A 20,182-nucleotide genomic window follows, 5' to 3' on the forward strand; every position below is an offset into this window, starting at 1 on the left:
TTCATAATTGACATTGCTCTAGAAATGAGACACAAGGGAAAAGGGGAATCCACAAAATGAGCCCCATAAGGCAATGGCAGAAAGTTCCTAGAGGAGAAAGCTTAGAATACATACTTTGTGAGCTTTGATAGCATGAAGAAAAGAGACCAGATGTTAGAGATGATGAATCAGAGAATGAGGGTCTAAAGTAAACAGAGAAGATGCATCATGAAGAGAGTCAGAGTCCTCTTTTGGAAAGGGGCACAAAAAACCAATGAAATTTTAAAACAAAGCTGAAAGGGAAGCGAGGGTGAGGGAACATCAGATGAGAGGATAAGGGCTTGGTATCCAAGATATATCTAAACAGTGAATGATTATATATGACTAATAGCCATACTCCAATAGATAAATGGTGAAAGGATATAAAGAGTTTTCAAAAGAGCTGCAAAATGTTCTCAACCACATTTTTTAAAATGCTCTAAATTACTAATAATAAGATAAATACAAATTAAAACAACCTATAGGCTTCACTTTACACCTAGAAATTGGCTAAAAATGAAAACAATCATTGGGAGAAAATAGGCATTCTTGGTGGAGCTGTGAAATGGTGACAGCCATTTTGGAAAGCAATTTGAAATTATGCAAACACTGACTAAAATATCTTTACCCTTTGAACCAGAAACTCCATTACTGAGTTTATGCCCCCAAAAAGCCATCGATAAGAAGAAAGTCCCCATATAATCCAAAATATTGATAGCAGCATCATTTGTGGTGGCCAAGGATTGGAAACAAGATAGATGCCCATCGATTAGGGGATGGTGAAATATTTGAAGCGAATGAAGGGAATACAACCGAATTGTAAGAAATGAAGAGTATGATAAACATGAAGAAAGCCCAAAGCTAGCTATATGAACTGATGCAGAGTGAAGTCAGCACAGCCAAGGAAACACCGTACACAGTACCTGCAGCCTTGGAAAGAGGATGCTGCACCGAAAAGTCAGAAGTCAAACTATCCAAATGATAAAGCTCCAAGTGGGCCTGGAATGAGGAGAGATGAGAAGCCTCCCCCATCCTGCCCCTTCGTGGAGATGAGACGTCCACCATCATCACATGCGACGTGGATTTCTATCAATGTATTGATCAGTTGTGCTGACTTCTTCCTCTCCGAAAGAAAATATATTTGTTTATGGATTGGCTCTCAGGGAAGAAGAGGGGTACATGGGATGCTGAGGGGATGTAAGGAACAAAATGTTAGTACAACATTTGTTGAATGAGGGATGCTATGCAACATAGAGAGTGGGCCTTTGTGATTTTCTTAATTTACATGCAGGGATTACAGGCTGTGTTTGTGGACTGGATTGCTCTAGATCCCTCATCCCTTGTTATCACTCTAAGTCTCTTTGTCCCCCTCCTTCCTAGATGGAACGGCAGCGTTTGGCTCGAGAGAAGCAGATGAGGGAAGAGGCTGAGCGGACAAGGGATGAATTGGAGAGGAGGCTCTTACAATTGAAGGAGGAAGCCACTATGGCTAATGAAGCCCTGGTGAGTCCTTGGAGAGACTGACTCTATTTTGTGACATTGCTCAGGGTGAGGGGAAGAAGAGGGATCAGAGCTTCGAGGCTCTGGGTGGCGGTCCTGCTTCATGTTGAGCCTGTCAAGATGGGGCGGAGGGCAGCGGGCTGATGGAGGTGGACTGGATAGTCCCTTTTATCTGTAAATCCTGAGCTTCTCTCACTTGTGCCACTGGACATTTTTAATCAGGATGAGAGTAGGAATGGCATTTTCCAACCTGGCATCCGAGAGGATCTGACAGCTCTGGGATTTCTCTTTGAGTCTAATAACTCTCCTTCTGAGGACATCCTCTGAGGCGGAACACCCAGATCCAGCTTCACTCTTTGCTCTCATTTTGCTGTACTTGTGTATTTCTCTATTGTTACCATCAGAAGCAGACTTAGACTGCTTCAGGTCTTACCTCTTCTTATGGATCCTTTTTTTTTTCATCAGATTCATTACCAGCTATATGCTTTTCCTGCTTTTCTACTTGCGAGCCAGTCTCTTGTATCAAAGAATGAAAAAGAGGACATAAGGCAAAAATAAATCAACAAATCATCCGTGTCTGATAGTATATACCATATTCTGTACATGTATAGTTCCCAACTTCTGCAATAAGGGAAGAGTAGAATGTTCTCAAATCTGCTCCAGGCTAAGGCTTAATTATTAGGATTTCACAGTGCTCTTTTGTTGTTGTTGTTCAATTATTTAGCCACGTCCAATTCTTCGTGACCCCCATGGATCATAACATGTCAGGCCCTTTTATTTTCCATCTCGTGAAATCTGTCTAAGTTCATAACACTCTCTCCATCTCATTCTCTGCCATGCCCTTTTCCTTTTGCCTTCAGTCTTTCCCAGCATCAGGGTCTTTTCCAGTGAGTCCTATGTTTTCATTAGGTGGCCAAAGTCTTTAAGCTTCAGCTTCAGTATTTGACCTTCCCATGAATCGTCTGAATTAATTTAAGTATTGATTGATTTACTCTTGCTGTCCAAAAGACTCTCAAAAGTCTTCTCCAGCTCCACAATTAAAGAGTATAAAAATAATATTAACATATGTATCGATTCTGATGATCAACTTTCCTTTTAGTCCCACTCTCACAACCATACATTGCTACTACAAAACTTGGACTATATGGATCTTTGTTGACAGTGTGATGTCTCTGCTTTTTAGTATGCTGTCCAGATTTGTCGTAGCTTTCCTTCCAAGGAACAAGCGTCTTTTAATTTCATGGCTGCAGTCGCCGTCTGCAGTGATCTTTGAGCCCAAGAATATAAAATCTGACACTGCTTCCATTTCTTCTCTCTGTTTGCCAAGAATCACTTGCCAAGATTTTAGTTTTTTTTTTAAATATTAAATTTCAAGCCAGCTTCTGCATTCTCTTCTTTTACCCTGATTCAGAGGCTTTTAAATTTTTCTTCATTTTCTGCCATATTTGTTTTCATCATGTGTAATTTTCTTTTTTTTTTCTTATTTCACTCTTTATAAGTTCATAAAAGTCTTTCCTCACCTCTTTGAATTTTTAAGTCTATAATTCCTTATAGTGCAGTAAGATTCCATCACATTCATGCCCCACACGGTATGTTTAAGCATTTCCTAGTGTTTTGTTGCCTACTTTGTTTCCATTTTTCAGTGTGACAAAAGTGCTGCTATGAATATTTTGGAATATATTAGACTTCTTTTTAGCTTTAATGAATATTTTAGAATATATTAGACTTTTCTTTTTATCTTTCACATCCTTGGGGTTAGATTGAATTTAAATAATGACATGATGAGACATTACAAGTCAACAAGCATTTATTAAGCACCTGCTGTGTGCCAGGTATGGTATTAAGCATCATAAACTGTGTATACTGAGCTTCACATTACGAGTGATTGGGGATACAATCCATGTAAAATAGACAAAGCTTCATGCTGCAGTTTTTCTTTTCTTTGATTCTATTTTATTTTCAGTTCTGAAAACTCTTAATTTCTCTTTTCCCTACCCCACTCATTGAAGAGGCAACAAAAACAAAATCTATTACAGATAGCTATAATCATGCAAAACAGATCACAGTCAGCACTCTGAGTGCATCAGCTCCTTATCTGGCAGCATGTTTCATCATAACTTTCTTGAAATTGTGGCGGGTCATTGTGTTGATCAGAACTCCTAAATCTTTCAGAGTTGTTTATCTGTACAATGTTATTATGTAATATATTTCTATCATGTTTAATATATATTGGATCACTTGCCATCTAGGGGAGGGGATGGGAGAAGGGCGGGGGAAATTGGAGCACCAGGTTTGCAAGGGTTAATGTTTTGTTTTTTTTTAAATTTTTTTTTTGCAAGGGTTAATGTTGAGAAATTATCCATGCTTATGTTTTGAAAATAAAAAGCTTTAATAAAAAAAATTTTAAAACTTTTAAAATACATCATTATATATAAAATGTTCTCTTGGTACTGTTCACTTCATTCTATATCAGTTCATACAAGTCTTCCCAGGTTTTCTGAAACCACCTCTTTCATCATTTCTTACAGCACAGTAATATTGCCTTATATTAAATATACCATAATTTGTTTAGACATTCCCCAGTTGATGGGCACCTCCTCAGTTTCTAATTCTTTGCCATCACAAAAAAATCTACTGAAAATATTTGCTTGCTTATGGGTCCTGTATTTCTTTCTCTGATCTTTTTGGGTATAGACCTAGTAATAGCATTGATGGAACAAAGGGCACACACACTTTAATTGCTATTTGGGCATAATTCCATATTGTTCTCCAGGATGGCAGAATCTGTTCACAGTTCTACCACACTTGTTTTCCCACATCTCTTTCAGCACTTGTCATTCCCTTTTTAAAATCATTTATCTGATGAATATGAGGTGTAGTGTATCAGAGTTGTTTTAATTTGTATTTCTCTATTAGTGATTTGGAACATTTTTGTATGATTTTGTCAATTAAGGAATGGCTCTTATTCTTATAAATTTGAATCCATTCCCTATGTATTTAAGAAATTAGACGTTTATCAAAGAAACTTTCCGCAAAGATTATATTTCTCACTTTCCCGTTTTTCTTCCAATTTTGGCTGTATTGGGGTTTTTTGGGTAAAAAAATCTTTTGATTTTATATAATCAAAATTATCCATTTTACCTCCTTTGAATATCTATATCTCTTGGTTGGTTATAAACTCTGCCCCTATCTGTAGATGTGACAACTACTAATTTTCTTCTGATGTCATCCTTCATGTCTAAATCATGGGTCCATTTTGAACTTGTCTTGGTATGTCTAGTTTCTGCCAGGCAATTTTCCAGTTTTCCTAACAGTTTTTGTTGAGCGGTGAATTCTTGCCTCAGTAGCTGGTATCTTTAGATTTATCAAACTGAACTCATTTACTACGGCATATTGTATACCTAATCTATTCCCTTGATCAACCTATTTGTTTTTTACCTAACACCAAAGTGTTTTGATTATACTTATAGTTTTGTGGCATAGGTTTAAATCTGATACTGCTAGACCTCCTTCCTTCCCTCTTTTTTCATTGACTCTTTTGATATCCTTGACCTTTTGTTTCTCTGGATGATTTTTTTTTCCTAGCTCTTTAATGTAATTCTTTGATACTTTGACTGGTATGGCACTGATTAATAGATTGTCTAGTTCCTAGGCAGTGGTTGGCATTTAGTAGACATTTAATGAATGCTTATTGACTGGCTGGGATTGTCAGTTTTATTATATTGGCTTGTCCTACTCATGAATAATTATTACTCCAGTTATTTAGGTCTGTCTTTATTTGGGTAAAGAGTATTTTGTAATTGTGTTTAAATAATTTATATATGTATCTTGTCAAGCTGATTTCCAAGTATTTAATATCATTCATAGTTATTTTAAATGAAATTGTTTCTTTTTTCTAGATTTTGTTGTTAATTTACAGAAAGCTAGTGATTTTTATAGGTTTATTTTGTGTTGAAGTTATTCATTGTTGCAAAAAGTGATCATTTTGTTTCTTCTTTGCCAGCGCTTATTCTGTTCAGTTCTTTTTTTCTCATCTTATTGCTACATAGTTAGCATTTCTAGTACATTATAGAATAGTAATGGTTACAAAGGACATCCTTGCTTCACTCCTGATCTTATTGGAAAGATTTCTGGCTTGTGTCCATTACAGAGAATGCTTGCTTTTGGTCTTATCATTTTAAGGAGACTTGTTTTCCCATATTTCCTCCAGGATTTATCTTAAGTAAAATTTTGAAGTGGCAGAGTCAGAGGGAAACATTTATCCAGATAACTTAGGGGGACTGCAAGAGAGGATTGGACACAGACCCAAGTGTGGCAAGGGTACTGCAGTAAGTATTGGAGATGACCACCACAGTAGCACTAGCATCAGTTTGGGGAGCTCTTAACCTGGAGATAGTAAGGAGGCTAAAACAAATGATCAGAAATTGATTTCAGGGAATCCTTTGTTGGAGTCAGGTACAGCTGGTGTTGACTGGAAACTCTGTTACCCATAATCAGTTCTGGGTCAAGTTCCAAGATAGAGAGGAGTTTTTGTGATCGACAAAGGAGTCGGTGCCCCAGTCACAGTTCTAGGGCCAAGAGAAACACTAGCACTTGCAACTGCAAAAGAGCAGTGCAAAGAGAGCAGTTACCACATGTCTCCCAGGATCATACCACCTTGAAAGCACCAAAAACCTGCAGACTCCTAGAACTAGCTCTGAAAATAAAAGCATGAAAAGAAAAAGAAAAAGAAAAGCGTTACAAAATCTGAAACTTACAACAGTGTTGTCCCTCCCTAACATGAGCAGAACTCAACTTTAACATAAAGTTCAGTCAAGAAATAGGCTGAGAAAATGAGTATATAACACACACACACACACACACAAAAAAAAAAAAGGAACTTGACCATAAAGCAGGGAAGTCCAAAATGTAAATCTAAAAGAAGACTTCAATGCAAAAACAACTACAAACTGAACCTCAAAGAAAATTACTAATTGGACCCAAGGCCAGCAAGAATTCCTAGAAGACTTAAAAGAAAGAGATAAGTAGTAGAGAGAAAATTGGGGGTGTGGGGATGGGGAGCAGATATGATAAGAGAATTAACAGCATGATAAAAGAGGCATAAAAAAATACTGAAGAAAATAGCACCTTAAAAAGCATAATTGATCTCATGATAAAAGGTATAAAAACTCACTGAAGAAAAACAAGTCCTTCAAAGCAGAATTGACCAAATGAAAAAAGTCCAAAATAATTCCTTAAAAATTAAAATTGGGCAAGTGGAAGCTAATGATTCCATGAGACATCAAGAAACAATAAAAGTTGTTTTTTTTTTTTTTTAATGAAGAAATAGAAGAAAATGTGAGATGTCTTTGGAAAAACAACTGACCTGGAAAATAGATTGAGAGAGAAGAGAATTTAATCTAGACATCACATTTCAAGAAATTATCAAGTAAAACTGTCCTGATATCTTAAATCCAAATAGTAAACTAGAAATTGAAGGAATCTAATAATCACCTTTTGAAAGAGATCCTAAAATTAAAAATCCCAGGAATGTTATAGTCAAATTGCAGAGCTCTGAAGTCAAGCAGCCATAAAGAAATAATTCATATGTTATGTAGCCACTGTCAAGAGCACACAAGTTTTAGCAGCTTTCATGTTAAAGGAGCAGAAGGCTTGGAATATGATATTCCAGAAAGCAAAGTAGCTAGGATTACAACCAAGAATAACCTTTCCAGCAAAGCTGAATGTAATCTTTCTGGGATAAAATAGACATTTAACAAAATAGATAACTTTCAAGCATTCCTGATAAAAGCACCTCAACTGATTAGAAAATTTAACATTCAAACACAAAACTCAAGAGAAACATAAAAAGATAGATAGGAAAGAGAAATCATAAAGGACACAATAAGGTTAAACTGTATGGGATGTAAACCAAATGGGAAGATAACATGTGACTCCTAAGAATTTTATCTTTATTGAGTAGTTAGAAGGAGTCTGCATAAACAGAGGGCATAGATATAAGTCAATTATGTTAGGATAATGTCAAAAAAATGAAAGGATGAGAAAGAAGTATGTACTAAGGAGGGAGAGGGAGACTGGGGAAAATTTTCTCATTAAAGAGGAATGCAAGAAAGCATTTTTATAATCTAGGAGTAAATGATCTGATCAATACAATGATCCGTGACAGTTCCAAAGGACTTATAATGAAAAAATGCTATCCACCTCCAGAGAGAGAACCGATGAGCTCTGAGTGCAAATTGAAGTATAATTTTCCCACTTTCTTTATCTTTTTGTTTTGTTTTGCAGTGTAGCTAATATGAAAATGTGTTTTGCGTGATTTCACACGTATAATTGTTTGCCTTCTCAGTGGGTGGGTGAGGATTAGAAGGGAGAGAGAGATCTGGAACTCAAAATTTTAAAAAGAACAAAATATTAAAAAGAAATAGTAAATTTAAGGAAAAAAAAGTTTAGCTGTTTATTTCTTATGCTGTTTATTTTCTATACTTGTGTTTTTAACAGGAATGTTATATTTTATAATAACAAAAAATACCCTTTTTCACATTTACTCAAATAATCATGAATTTTTTTTTTATTAGTAATATGTTCAATTATATTTATAGTCTTCCTAATATTGAACCATTACCACATTTCTGACCAAGAGCCACCATTATCTGTAAGGGGCACAAGTTAGAAGTCTTTCCAGTAAGATTAGAATTAAGCAGAAATGTCCATTATCACCATTAGTATTCAATATCCAGCATGATCCTTGTGATGATTTTTGTGATGTATTCCTGTAATCTCCTTGCTAATATTTTATTTTAAAATCTAAAATGTAATTTAGTTTAAGATTATGGTAATTGTTTTTTATTTTCTTTCTTTGTTTTGGTTGTCCCTGGTCAGTAATTAAAATATATTTGTATTATAGAGTTTGGTAGGATCCCTTCTTTATCTGTTTCTTTTTTAAAATATTTTTTATAGTATTAGAATTAATTGTTCTTTAAATCTTTGGTAGAATTCACTTGTAAATCCATCTCATCCTGGTGTGTGTGTGTGTTTTGTTGTTACTCATTTATGATTTATTCATTTTCTTTTTCTAAATAAAATAATGTAATATTCTACTTCCTGTTCTATTCACCTGGGCAATTTATATTTTGGTAAATATTGCTCCATGTCATTTATATTGTTATGTAGTAGGGCAAAATAACTCCTAATCATTGCTTTTATTTCATCTTTATTGGTCATGAATTTACCTTTTTTATTTTTGATGTGGTAATCTGTTTTTCTTTTTTAAAAAATTAAATTAGTTAATGGCATATTTATTTTCTCAGTTTTTTTTTTTCAAAATCCAGCTTCTAGCTTATTTATAAATTCATTGAGATTTTTCTTACTTTCTTTTTTCCCTTTCTCCCCTTCAATTTTCAGGATTTCTGTTTTGGTTTTCATTTAAAAGTTTTTAATTATGTTGGTTTTCTAATTTATTTTAATTTTATGCCCAATTTGTTTCTCTTTTTTATTGATGAAAGAATTTCAAAATATAAATTTTTTTTCAAGTATTACTTTGTCTGAATTCCAAAATTTGAGATCATGATTGCTACCCCTGTCTTTTTTACTTCATCTGAAATGTAATAGACTCTGCTCCAGTCCCTTAAGTAACTGTGTGTGTATCTTTATATTTCGGTATGACTCTTATAAACAACATATTGTTGGAGTCTGGTTCTTAATCCATCCTCTTCTTTTATAAGAGTTCATTCTATTCATGTTTGCAGTTATGATTGCTGACTCTGTATTTCCATCCTAATTTCTCTCATGCTTTTCTTCTCTCCCCCCATCCCCACCCCACTGTTCCCTCTTTATGTTTTGTTTCTAATGTCTTAGCTTATCCTCCTACTTATTTACTTCTTAACCTTACTTTTTGATAGAATGTATTTCTGTACCCAACTGTGTGTTAATTGTATATTCTTCTCTCCTTTAGCTAGATGAGATGAAAGTGCAGTTCAAGTATAGTTCCCCACTGCCACTTTCTTATAAGATAAATCCTTTTATGCATACCCCATTTAGTTGAGATAATTTTCTCTATATTTCTCTCATACCAATCAGATTCCCGAGAAACTATTTTAATGATCTAGAAAAAAATAACAACAAAATTCATATGGAAGAACAAAAGGTCGAGAATCTCAAGGGAATTAATGAAAAAAAAAATTAATGAAGGTGGCCTAGCTGTACTTGATCTAAACCTATATTATAAAGCAGCAGTCACCAAAATCATTTGGTATTGGCTAAGAAATAGACTAGTTGATCAGTGGAATAGGTTAGGTTCACAAGACAAAATAGACAATAACTATAGCAGTTTAGTGTTTGATAAACCCAAAGATCCCAACTTTGGGGATAAGAATTCATTATTTGACAAAAACTGCTGGGAAAACTGGAAATTAGTATGGCAGAAATTAGGCATGCACCCACACTTAACACCATACACCAAGATAAGATCAAAATGGGTCCATGATTTAGGTATAAAGAACGAGATTATAAATAAATTAGAGGAACATAGGATAGTTTACCTCTCAGACTTGTGGAAGAGGAAGGAATTTGTGATCAAAGCTGAACTAGAGGTCATTATTGATCACAAAATAGAAAATTTTGATTATATCAAGTTAAAAAGCCTTTGTACAAACAAAATTAATGCAAACAAGATTAGAAGAGAAGCAACAAACTGGGAAAACATTTTCATGGTTAAAGGTTCTGATAAAGGCCTCATTTCCAAAATATGTAGAGAATTGACCCTAATTTATAAGAAATCAATCCATTCTCCAATTGATAAATGGTCAAAGGATATGAACAGACAATTTCCAGATGATGAAATTGAAATGATTTCCCCTCTATATTTCTCTCATTTCTCTCCTCTCCTCATGCATTCCTTTTCCTTACCCTTTCCATTCTTCTGTAGAGGTCATCCACCATCACAGAATCACACCAAAGCACTCTAATTGGACCTTTTCTAGGACTCCTAGTGAGGAGAAAATGCTAAGAAACTGCATCTCTCATCTTCCCATATAAGAATGTATACGTTTTAACTGTCAGTTGTGATTTCTCACTTAATGTTTACCCTTTTTATCTTTCTCTTAACTCTTATGTTTATCAAATTATCTATTCAGCTCTAGGCTTTTAATCAGAAATGCTGGAAATTCTGCTTTGTTAAAAGTCTTTTTTGTTCCTGTAGGATTATGCTCAGTTTTGTTGAGTAGATTATTCTTTTTATAAGACTAAATTTTTTGTCTTTTGAAATATTGTATTGAACAGCTCTCTGTTCTTTCATAGTGGTGGCTGTTTAATCATGTGTGGTTCTGACTATGCCTCCTTGATACTTGAATTCTTTCTATCTGACTATTTGCATTACTTTGGTTCCTCCCTTAACTTGGGAACTTTGGGTTTTGGTTTTGATATTCCTGAAATTTTCATTTGGGTGTTTCTTCAAAAGGGAGAATCTTTCAATGTCTACTTTGCGCTCTAATATCTAAGATATTAGATAGTTTTATGATTTCTTAAATCCTCTAATTCAATTTTTGTTTTGTTTTGCTTATGACTTTCAGGTAGTTCACTGGTTCTTAAATTCTCTCTCCTCAATCTGTTTTTCAGGTTATGTTTTTTTTCTTCTATTCCCTTCATATTTTCTTCAGTGTTTTAACTTTGTTTTTGTTATTCCTGATGTCTCATGGAATCATTAGTTTCTACTTGACCAATTCTATCTTTTAAAAAGTTACTTTCTTCAGTAAGGTTTTGAACCTATTTTATTAAGCTATTAATTTTCTTTTCACATTACCCCCCTACCTTTTCTTTTGGTTTCTTCTTTTGTTTTGTTTTGTTTTTCTTTTGATTTATAAAATAATTTTTAAGGTCTTTAAACTTTGCTTCAGTTCGCCTAGATATTCTTATGGGACTTGTGTCTAACTTGCATTTTCTTTGAGGTTTTGTAAGCAGTTTATTTATTTGTTTGTTTTTTGCTGAGGCATTTGGGGTTAAGTGACCTTCCAGGGGCCCCACAGCTAGGAAGTGTTAAGTATCTGAGGTCACATTTGAACTCAGCCTTGACTTCAGGGCTGGTGCTCTATCTACTGCGCTGCTTACCTGCCCCTGTAGGCAGTTTTTTAAAAAATCTTTTTCTTTGTGTCATCAGCATTATCTGTTGCCATAATAGTTCTTAACTGTGGGATTCTTTTTCTGTTTGTTTATTCTTTAAGCAGTTTCTTAACTTCAGACTTCATGATAGTTCTGGGCTTTATGTACTTGTGTTGGGAGGAGGTTTTGGCCCAAGCTTTTGATCTTTTGTGTCCATCTGCTGCTTTTTCATCTCAGACTGAGGGCCTGCAGATTTTCCATGCCCCTCAAAGTGATGTGTCCAGAGCAAGATCTGCTCACTGTCCTCCTTGTCTGAGTTCTGCTAGTTCCTGCTCCGGATCTGCTCTGCTGGCTTGTCCCTTATTGCAAGTTTCAGCAGACTGCGACTAGATTCAGCTGCTGTTGGCCCCCTGGGAGGTTCTGCAGGTTCAGAGTCTCTGACCTACTGACAACCCCTTTGATCTGGGATGCTGCTCTGTACTCCTCCTCTCCTGGGATCAGAGCCGTGCAGCTGCTCTGTGCTCCCCAGAAACTGGGGCGACTCTTTCTTCCACCTTGTATCTATAACCCGAATTGGGGATTGGCTCACAGAAGTGCTCAGCGGGACCCATTCCTGCACCCACCTCTGGTTCCGTGCTCTCTGGAGCTTCTGCCCTGAGACCTTTTCATTTCCCTCTTTCAGTCCCTCCGGACTTGCTGCCACGTCATACATACCCTGCTGGCAAATCTCCATCCCTGGTACTCTCCCTCAGATCTCCCTGAATTTCTTTATGTTCTAGGACTTTTTCTTCACTTTCCTAATCAATATTCATTCTGATGCATTATTTGGATCTTTGTGGAGGTGTTGAGGAGGGAGGAGCTAGACTCTTAATTCTTCCTCTCCTTCTCCGTAGTTGTTTTCTACTCATCCTTCTAGTATAGTAGACTCTCCTTTTCCCAGCAAGGCATGTATGGTTTGCCAAATGTGGTTCCTTCCAATGGCATTTCCCAAAAACTGGTCTCCATTTCTTTCACTGGTAGCTAGCATTTATACAGAGTTCTGAAGTTTGAAAAGTACTTTAAAGATATTTTCTCAACTGATCCTCACAACCTTGGAGGAGGTGCTATTATTATCCCATTTTACACCTCAGAAGAAGCTGAGGCAAACAGTGAAGGTCCATGGTATAAAGCTAAGAAGTATTTGAGCTCACATTTGAACTTGAGTCAGTTGCAACTGAATGGCTAGGGTAGCCTCTCGGCAGCTGTGACCCAAACGATTCGGAGACCTGATGTCTGCTGCTGAGGCCACGTCCCTCCTTACAAGTGGAGTCTATCCCTAACGAGAAGTTTGTAACCTTTCAGATGCGGTCCGAGGAGACGGCTGACCTGCTGGCAGAAAAGGCCCAGATCACAGAGGAGGAGGCAAAGCTCTTAGCTCAGAAGGCAGCCGAGGCTGAGCAGGAGATGCAGCGGGTCAAGGCCACGGCCATTAGGACGGAGGAGGAGAAGCGCCTGATGGAGCAGAAAGTGCTGGAGGCTGAGATGCTGGCGCTGAAGATGGCTGAGGAGTCTGAGAGGAGGTCAGTTGAGCACCAGAGCCACCCGTCTCCATGTTCCCAACAAACCCAAAGACCGATGGGAGTAACGTTTTCTTGTTGGCCGTGTGGCTGGTCAGAGAGGTCAGCCCTTGTAGCTTCTGGCTTTTTCCAGTTCAGGGCATGGCTGGGGTTGGTCTCATACTCCTTAATTGCACCGTTGTGTTATTATAGGTGGGAGGTAGCAACCCAATCCCCTCGTCAGCCCACCCCGAGCTGGGTCAGCTCTGAGGTGAGAGGGCCCAGAATGTAGGCAGTCATCCTCAGGGGAGGAAAAATATTGGTTTGGGATAGCTGTTGACTTTCCTGTTGCATTTAAGGTTATAAATCACCTTCCTCTTGTGAGATAAGCAGGTATTATTATCCCTGTTTTACAGAAGAGAAAAATAAGGCTCATTGAGATGTTCAATGCTTTGCCCAGGGTCACACAGCTACATAGGACAGAAGCAAAATGCAAAACCATTTCTCTTGGCACCAGGCCCAGCTCTTTCCATCCTGCCTCAGGAGTGAGGGCAATTTTTGCAAGTCTCTCTTACTCTGAAGTTCCTATTTGCTCACTTTAAAACATTTATTTTTACTCCATATTATTTTCAGATTTACCACTAAAGGAAAGTGTGTCTTCTTATATGTAATGGGAGAAAATTTCCTTCCCCATACAAAAAGATCTGTTGGATCTCAGGACAGGAAACAGGATCTTTGGAAATTCTGCTCATTCATTTTTAAGGCAGCAGGTCCGAACCTGGTGCCTTTTTGCTCCTCTACAAAATTGTCTTTGCTCCCAGTCTCGGACCACTGAGCAGCCGGGAGCTCTCCTTGGTGGCTGTGGCCTTTTGTGTTTCGCCAAGTAAGGATTCCTATCTGTCAGATCAGATGTAGACCTCTGGCATAGGGGACATAGTACCATGTCTTCTTATAACCTGTGCCAAAGGAGGCTCCATAATGTGTGGAGCTCTGGATCTGGAGTCTGGGACTGCACTTCCCTGGGCATGCACATCCCTTAAGTATATTAAGAAATACAGAGTAATTTTGAGGAAGGAAGCATTTATAGCTGAAAGGGATAAAAACAGGCCTGACAGTGTGTGCAGGAGGCAGACCAATCTTAAAAGGAAACAAGGGAAGTTGTTTTTACTCAGGTTCCCTTTTAGTCTGTCTGGTACCTTGCAGTCTTTGCCCAAATGATGATGATTTTATTGCCAGGTCTTTTTTTTTTTTTTTTTTTTTTTTACCTCTCTGCTATTAAGTAGATTTCTTTATATCACCTGCACTGAATTTCAAATATAAAATTCTGAATTTGCATTAAAACAAAAACTCAGCTGACCCATTATGGAGTAAGACAAGGTCTGGAAGCTGTCTGTGGAGAAAAAAGACCTTGGGGTTTTTTCAAGTCAGAAGGTGTCAGACTCACGATGTGGTGATCAAAAGCTCATACAGACAGGAGGCCTTATTAATAGAAAGCTGACGTAGTTTCTTTTTCCTGGCCTGCTGAGACCCCCTCTGGTTAGTGTTTCCAGGGCTGGGCTTCATGTTTGAGTGCAGGCCGTGAGGATTGGATAGTGATCCGTGGGATGCAAAGGAAAGCCTGGGAGGGGATGCCGGCTTCAGAAGGCAGAGCCAGGCTTGGAAGGAATCTGTCTTAGTTTGTCCCCACAGAAGAACCTGCCTCAGGAGGGCCTGAGCCCCTGGGCCCGCTTCTCCAAACGGAGGCTTGGCCACTTGTCAGCCCAGTGCCCTCAGAGCTTCCTAGCTGGGCAGCCCCAGGAAGGGGCCTCCCCTTTGGCTCTTCCTCCACAGAATGAAGGGAATGATGGCCCCACGCTGCGGCCTGAGGATCACAGCGACTTGCTGTGATGTTACACAGAGGCACCAGGCCTCTGGGCCTGGCTGGAGGGACCTCGGAGGCATTGAGCCCACCCCCCTCATGTCACAGTGGGTCTTAGGGGCTGAGCCGGAGTGCCAGCCTGGTCCTCCGCCCGGCAATGGGGCCTCATTCCTTTTCTGCTTCTCTCTTCCTGTAGAGCAAAAGAGGCTGATCAGCTTAAGCAGGACCTCCAGGAGGCCAGAGAGTCCGAGAGAAGAGCAAAGCAGAAACTCTTGGAGATCACCAGCAAAGCTTCCTACCCGGTGAGGGCCGTCCTGGGGCTGAGCTTTAGCCTGGGCCCTGCCTCAGCATGTGGCCTGGGCCCCTCTTGGAGCTTCTCTCTGTCTCTGTTTCCTCCTCTGGCCCTGGCCCATTCCCCTGAACCTGGCGGGCGGGGGGAGGGGAGGGGAGGGGGGCACGTCTCGTGGGAGCACTGTGTGCCGAATGTGTCACGGGGACACATCTAACCGGAGCTCTCTCCCCAGCCCCCCATGAGCTCGAGTGCCCCAGCCCTGCCGCCCGACGTGCCCGGCTTCGGTCTCATTGGCGAGAGCCTGTCTTTTGACTTTAAGGACACTGACATGAAGCGGCTCTCCATGGAGATTGAGAAGGAGAAGTAAGTCCCTTACTCGTCTGTCTTGCGTCCGCAGCGGCCGGAATGATGGATTTAGCTTTGAGGCAGCCTAAGCCTTCTCAGAGTCCCTTTGGAACACGGACTGGCAGATGAGGCTCTCTCTCCTCCTGGAGGATCATGGGAAAAGGGGCATGTGGTGTCTGCTGGAGACAAGGGGCCCTAATAACCAGGGGGAGCCTGGAAGCTCAGTGCCCGCCTCCGTCAGCCAGGGACGATGGCCCCCAGGGGCGCCCTTGTCTCTCTTCTCCTAAGTGCGTCCTCTGGAGGGCTGCTGGTAGCCACACTTAAGGCTCTCCTGGAGGGGACCGAGCCCAGCGTGACCCAGGCCAGCCCAGCTGGGCCCAGAGCCAGGGCGGGGCCTTGGCTGTCACTGCTTTGTCCGCTCTTTTAGGGCCAGGCTGCAGTGAGCTGGCGCTGGGTGACCTTGCCAGGGGGAGGGAGGAATGTAGCCATTCTCTGCAGCAGCCCCTCATTCTCAGGAGGATGCTTGTGCTCCCTCCCACGAGAGCCCGGCTTAGGGTGGGAGGTGATGGCATGACTGTGGGGTGAGTCAGGCATCTGGCAGGCTCTGCCCTGGAGGGGCCCTGTGCCCTCCCCCCCAGGCTAAAGCACCCAACATGGCTGTTCTCTCTGGTTGGATTGGAGGAGGATTTCTTTGGAAGTAACTGATGTGAAAACCTGAGGAGTCGGCTCCCCGAGAAGCTAGTCCGAGCATCTCAGCAGGGCCCGGGCATCCCGACCGGGGGCGCGCCTCCCTCTTCGCGGCAGTGACGGCCTTCTCTCTCCTTCCTGGCAGAGTGGAGTACATGGAGAAGAGCAAACACCTGCAGGAACAGCTCAATGAGCTCAAGACGGAGATCGAGGCGCTCAAGCTCAAGGAACGGGAGACGGCGCTGGACATCCTGCACAGCGAGAGCGCCGACAGGGGCGGCAGCAAGCACAACACTATCAAAAAGGTGGGGGCTGCGGGCTGGCAGCGGCCCGGGGATGGAGGTCCTGGGGGGAAGGGAGGCAGCAGGGAGTGGGCAGGAGGCCCACTAGGAGGAGGCTGGTCTGGAAAATGCCCTTCTGACCAGCCCAGGGGATGTCTCCTGGGAGAACAGAGCCGGGGTCAGCCTTTCACGTGCTCCTGCTCCCAAAACCGTGAGTTGGTACTTCAGTCTTCCTTGGGTCAGCTCCGTTGACCCTTTTTTGGCCAATTTCTTTAGATGTGGAGAGGCTGCAATGGTGCCAGGAAAAGGGCCCCAGGCTTGGCAGAAGCTGCCCCTGCCCAGCCCCTGCCCTCAGCCTCCACCTTGGCCTTCCAGCCCAGCCCCTTCCCCAGCAGCTCTGGGAGGTTCACAGGAGAGGTGCCTGGGCTGGCCCCTCGTGGTCATGTGGCCGGTGGGCTTGGGCAGGGGCAGAGGTGGCCGCTCTCTTGCTCTTTTCGCCGGGGGAGGTGGGGACGTCTGTGGCAGCGGCCTGGGTCTGGAGTGGCCTGCAGGAGACCTGGCTAGGGGGAGGTGGCTTGTGCGAGGTCACCCTGCAGTCGGCCTCAGAGGGACACCATTGCCTGGTCCACGGGGGCCGGGCCGGGCTGCCGCAGGGTTGGGGGTGCCACAGGGCCCGGGGTGCTGGGCCTGGAGTCAGCAGGACTCCTGTGCCCAAGTTCTTGGCCCAGATGCTGGCCGGGAGAGCCCGGGCAAGTCCCCAGCCCTCTATGCCTCAGGGTGCTCCTCTGTAAGGTGGAGGAGACCAAACCCTGCAGGTTTGAAAACTGAAAACCCAGTCTCAGAAGTGAGCCTTGGAGGAGAAGTCACCTCTTTGTTCCCTGTATATAGAACTGCCCTTTGGCAGTCCCCAGAGACGTCCTTCCCTGGGGGGCGGGCGCTGCCAGAGGGCTAAGAGAAAGGGGCCAACTGCCCTGACGCACCTGCGGTCCTTGTCATTTTCTGGGGCTCCTTGGGAGCTTCCCCTGGTCCAGCCCAGGCTCTGCCCCTGTGCCCAGGCATCCCGGGGGGCCGGAGCCTAGAGCGAGCGCCCTGGCCCCGGGGTGCGGCGGCCCCAGAGTGAGCGTCCCGCGGCTCTGCTCATGTCACAGGTGTCTTGTTTTCTGTTTCCGTTTCGTTTTGCTGGTTTAGCCTCAAGCCCAAGGCAGAAGACCTATCTGCATTTGAGCCCCAAAGTGGGCTGTTCCGAGGTACTTTGTGTGTGGTGACGGGCATCCCCTGTGACACTAACCTCTGCATGAGCTTGCCTGTCCCGCCCTCCCCGCCCCTGGGCGCTGCGGCCTGCATGCTGTTCGGGGACAAGTCCTGGAGGGCCCGCTCCCCTCCCCCAGAGGCGCATGCCGAGGAGTCGGCTGGCCGACCTCTGCTCTGGGGCCAGCTCCCAGAGTCCCTCGTGGGGTGACGTTCCTGGCATGGAGGCTGCTCGAGGGGAACCCTGCACTCTTCTCCGGGGTCTTTCCCGTGGGGGGTGGGGGAGGGCAGGCAAGTGGTCCGAAAGCAAGCATGGCTGCCTTTCCCTCCCTTCTGTCTCTGGAGTCTCCTTCCTGCTGGGTGCTTTGAAGCACACTGGGGGCAGGGCATCTGCTTGGGGTCCATGATGCCCCCACCAGAATTCCAAAGGGCGTCTCTGCAGCGCTTTCCCCAAAGCGGGCAGCTGACTTGTGGCCCGAGTGAGGGTAGACTGAAAAAGGCCCGGGCACATAGTAGGTGCTTGATAACGTGCTTGTTGAGTAAAACAATTGACTGGTTTGGCCTGGATGGTTTAGACTCGCCGTGAGATTCTGCGAGACCTGGGCTGGGGCAGCCGTGGGTGAGGGGGCTTTGGGCAGAGTCCGGCCGTCAGATTGCTGTGTCAAGCTTTCGTGGTGAACCGGGGCCCTCACGTGGTCAGGGGCCTGGCCTCCGAGCTCCTCTCTTACTGAGGCTCCCCCATTTCTCCGGAGGGGCAGGCGGGGGACAAGTGGAGTCCTGAGGGCAACTTCATTCAGCTCTGAACTCTGTGAACTACCCCCCCCTCCCCCCAGAAGCCTGCAGGCTTCCCGAGCAGCACTAAGCTCTCACTGTTAGGAAATAGGGTGTCCTGGGTCCTTCTGGAAGCCCCTGAACACCAGAGACCTTCTCACAAGGGCCCGGCCTGCGAGGCAGCTTCTGTGGCCTGACCCACCAGGGCAGCTCAGCCTCCGGTCCTGGCCAGACTCGTGGCTACTGTCCAGTAAGTGCCCAATGCCAGGAGCTGGAGGTGAACCTCTCCATGGATGGGCGATGGCAGTGATCTGCTGGTGCAGGAAAAAAGCCCAGTTACCCAGAAGGCTCTAGGGAGGGAAAGTCTTATTAAGTTTTCTGATTAACTCTGGGTTAAGTAAAAAATCCTCTTTGTTTTGACCTTTGTTGAAAAATTTCATAAGATAAACTCATCTACTTTTGTTGGCTAAGTACAGTAAATAGAAGAAAATTGAGCTTTGCCTTTTTTTTTTTTAGGGATCTTCTGCCCATTTAGCCTGGGCAATGATGTAGCCACAGAAGGAATAAGGGAATAGCCCGAGTCTATCCTTGATTTTTTATCATACTTGAGAAGCTTCAAGAAAGTAAATCAAGTCAGCCCCAATATTTTCCTTCCTTCTGTCAAGCAGAGACATGGGAAAAAAGGATAAATCCAGCTAATTGGGGATTTTGGTTCATAGAGGTTTTACTGCTGCTTAGAAACTTGGACTTGGATATATTTGTTAGTGTTGCCTCATCATCTCTAATTAAGCAGTAGTTGTTTTGGCCCCATTTGTAAAGTTTGACGCTCTCCCCATTTGACGGTATCTGGCTGCAGCTCTCCCATGGCCAGATGGCCAGCCTTGCTCACAGTCTGGGCCAGACTGGCCTTGCAGGTTTGCCTCGGGCTAGGTTTGTGTGCCCCAGGCACGGCCAGGGCCGGGAAACAGAGGAAGGGCAGTGGTGGGCCAGTGAATTTTCCAGTGATCCCCATTAAAATCACCCCCTGTTGATTTTTTTCCCATGTTTCAGTCTTTGATTCATAAAACTAAGTTGTTTCCATCTGATCACCTCTTGGTGCTTCTTGGGGCTTATAGCTCTCCTTGCCCTCTGCTTTCTGGGGGGCCCCTTCCCCATGTGGTCAGGGCGTGGGAGCCTTTTTCATCCATAGTCTTGGGGAAGCCGCTGACTGGGGGGCCAACCTTTCTTTCAAGCCGAGGACTGATTTTCCTTTTGCCGGCCCCTCAGGGAAGATGGCGATCGCAGTTGGGGAAGGAGGAGGCATTTCAAAGAATCCCAGTTCAAACCAAAGGGAGGCAGGGATCCAGATCTACAGTCTCCTTCTTGTGTCTGAGTGAAGTAGCCAGAGTGTGACCCAGTGCCCCCTATGTCAGAGGCAAGACTTGACCTCAGCTCCAGGACTTGCCTTCTCTCTACCAATCTACTCAGACACTTTGATTTTAGGTTAAAAATCCAAAAAGGCAGAGGTGGGGGGGGAAGGGGGGGAAGGCAGAAGAAGGGGGAATCAGTCTGACTA

General features: G+C 42.9%; 1 protein-coding gene across 4 annotated transcripts in view; it reads left to right on the plus strand.

Annotated features, from left to right (window-relative positions):
• The window catches only part of NF2 (neurofibromin 2), a 103,243-nt gene that overhangs the window by 71,736 nt on the left and 11,325 nt on the right, over positions 1–20,182 (plus strand). The window contains exons 11-16 of one of the 4 annotated variants that reach the window (XM_031948889.1): positions 1,399–1,521; positions 12,952–13,169; positions 15,200–15,305; positions 15,528–15,658; positions 16,473–16,632; positions 17,797–17,855. In XM_031948889.1, coding sequence (XP_031804749.1) covers positions 1,399–1,521; positions 12,952–13,169; positions 15,200–15,305; positions 15,528–15,658; positions 16,473–16,632; positions 17,797–17,832 — 774 coding nt within the window. In that variant the 3' untranslated portion in view covers positions 17,833–17,855. The remainder of the gene's footprint in view (positions 1–1,398; positions 1,522–12,951; positions 13,170–15,199; positions 15,306–15,527; positions 15,659–16,472; positions 16,633–17,796; positions 17,856–20,182) is intronic. The other 3 variants (XM_031948887.1, XM_031948888.1, XM_031948890.1) reach the window with 3 other exon arrangements.

Source organism: Sarcophilus harrisii, chromosome 1 (assembly GCF_902635505.1).
Source record: "Sarcophilus harrisii chromosome 1, mSarHar1.11, whole genome shotgun sequence".
NCBI classification, from domain to species: Eukaryota; Metazoa; Chordata; class Mammalia; order Dasyuromorphia; family Dasyuridae; genus Sarcophilus; species Sarcophilus harrisii.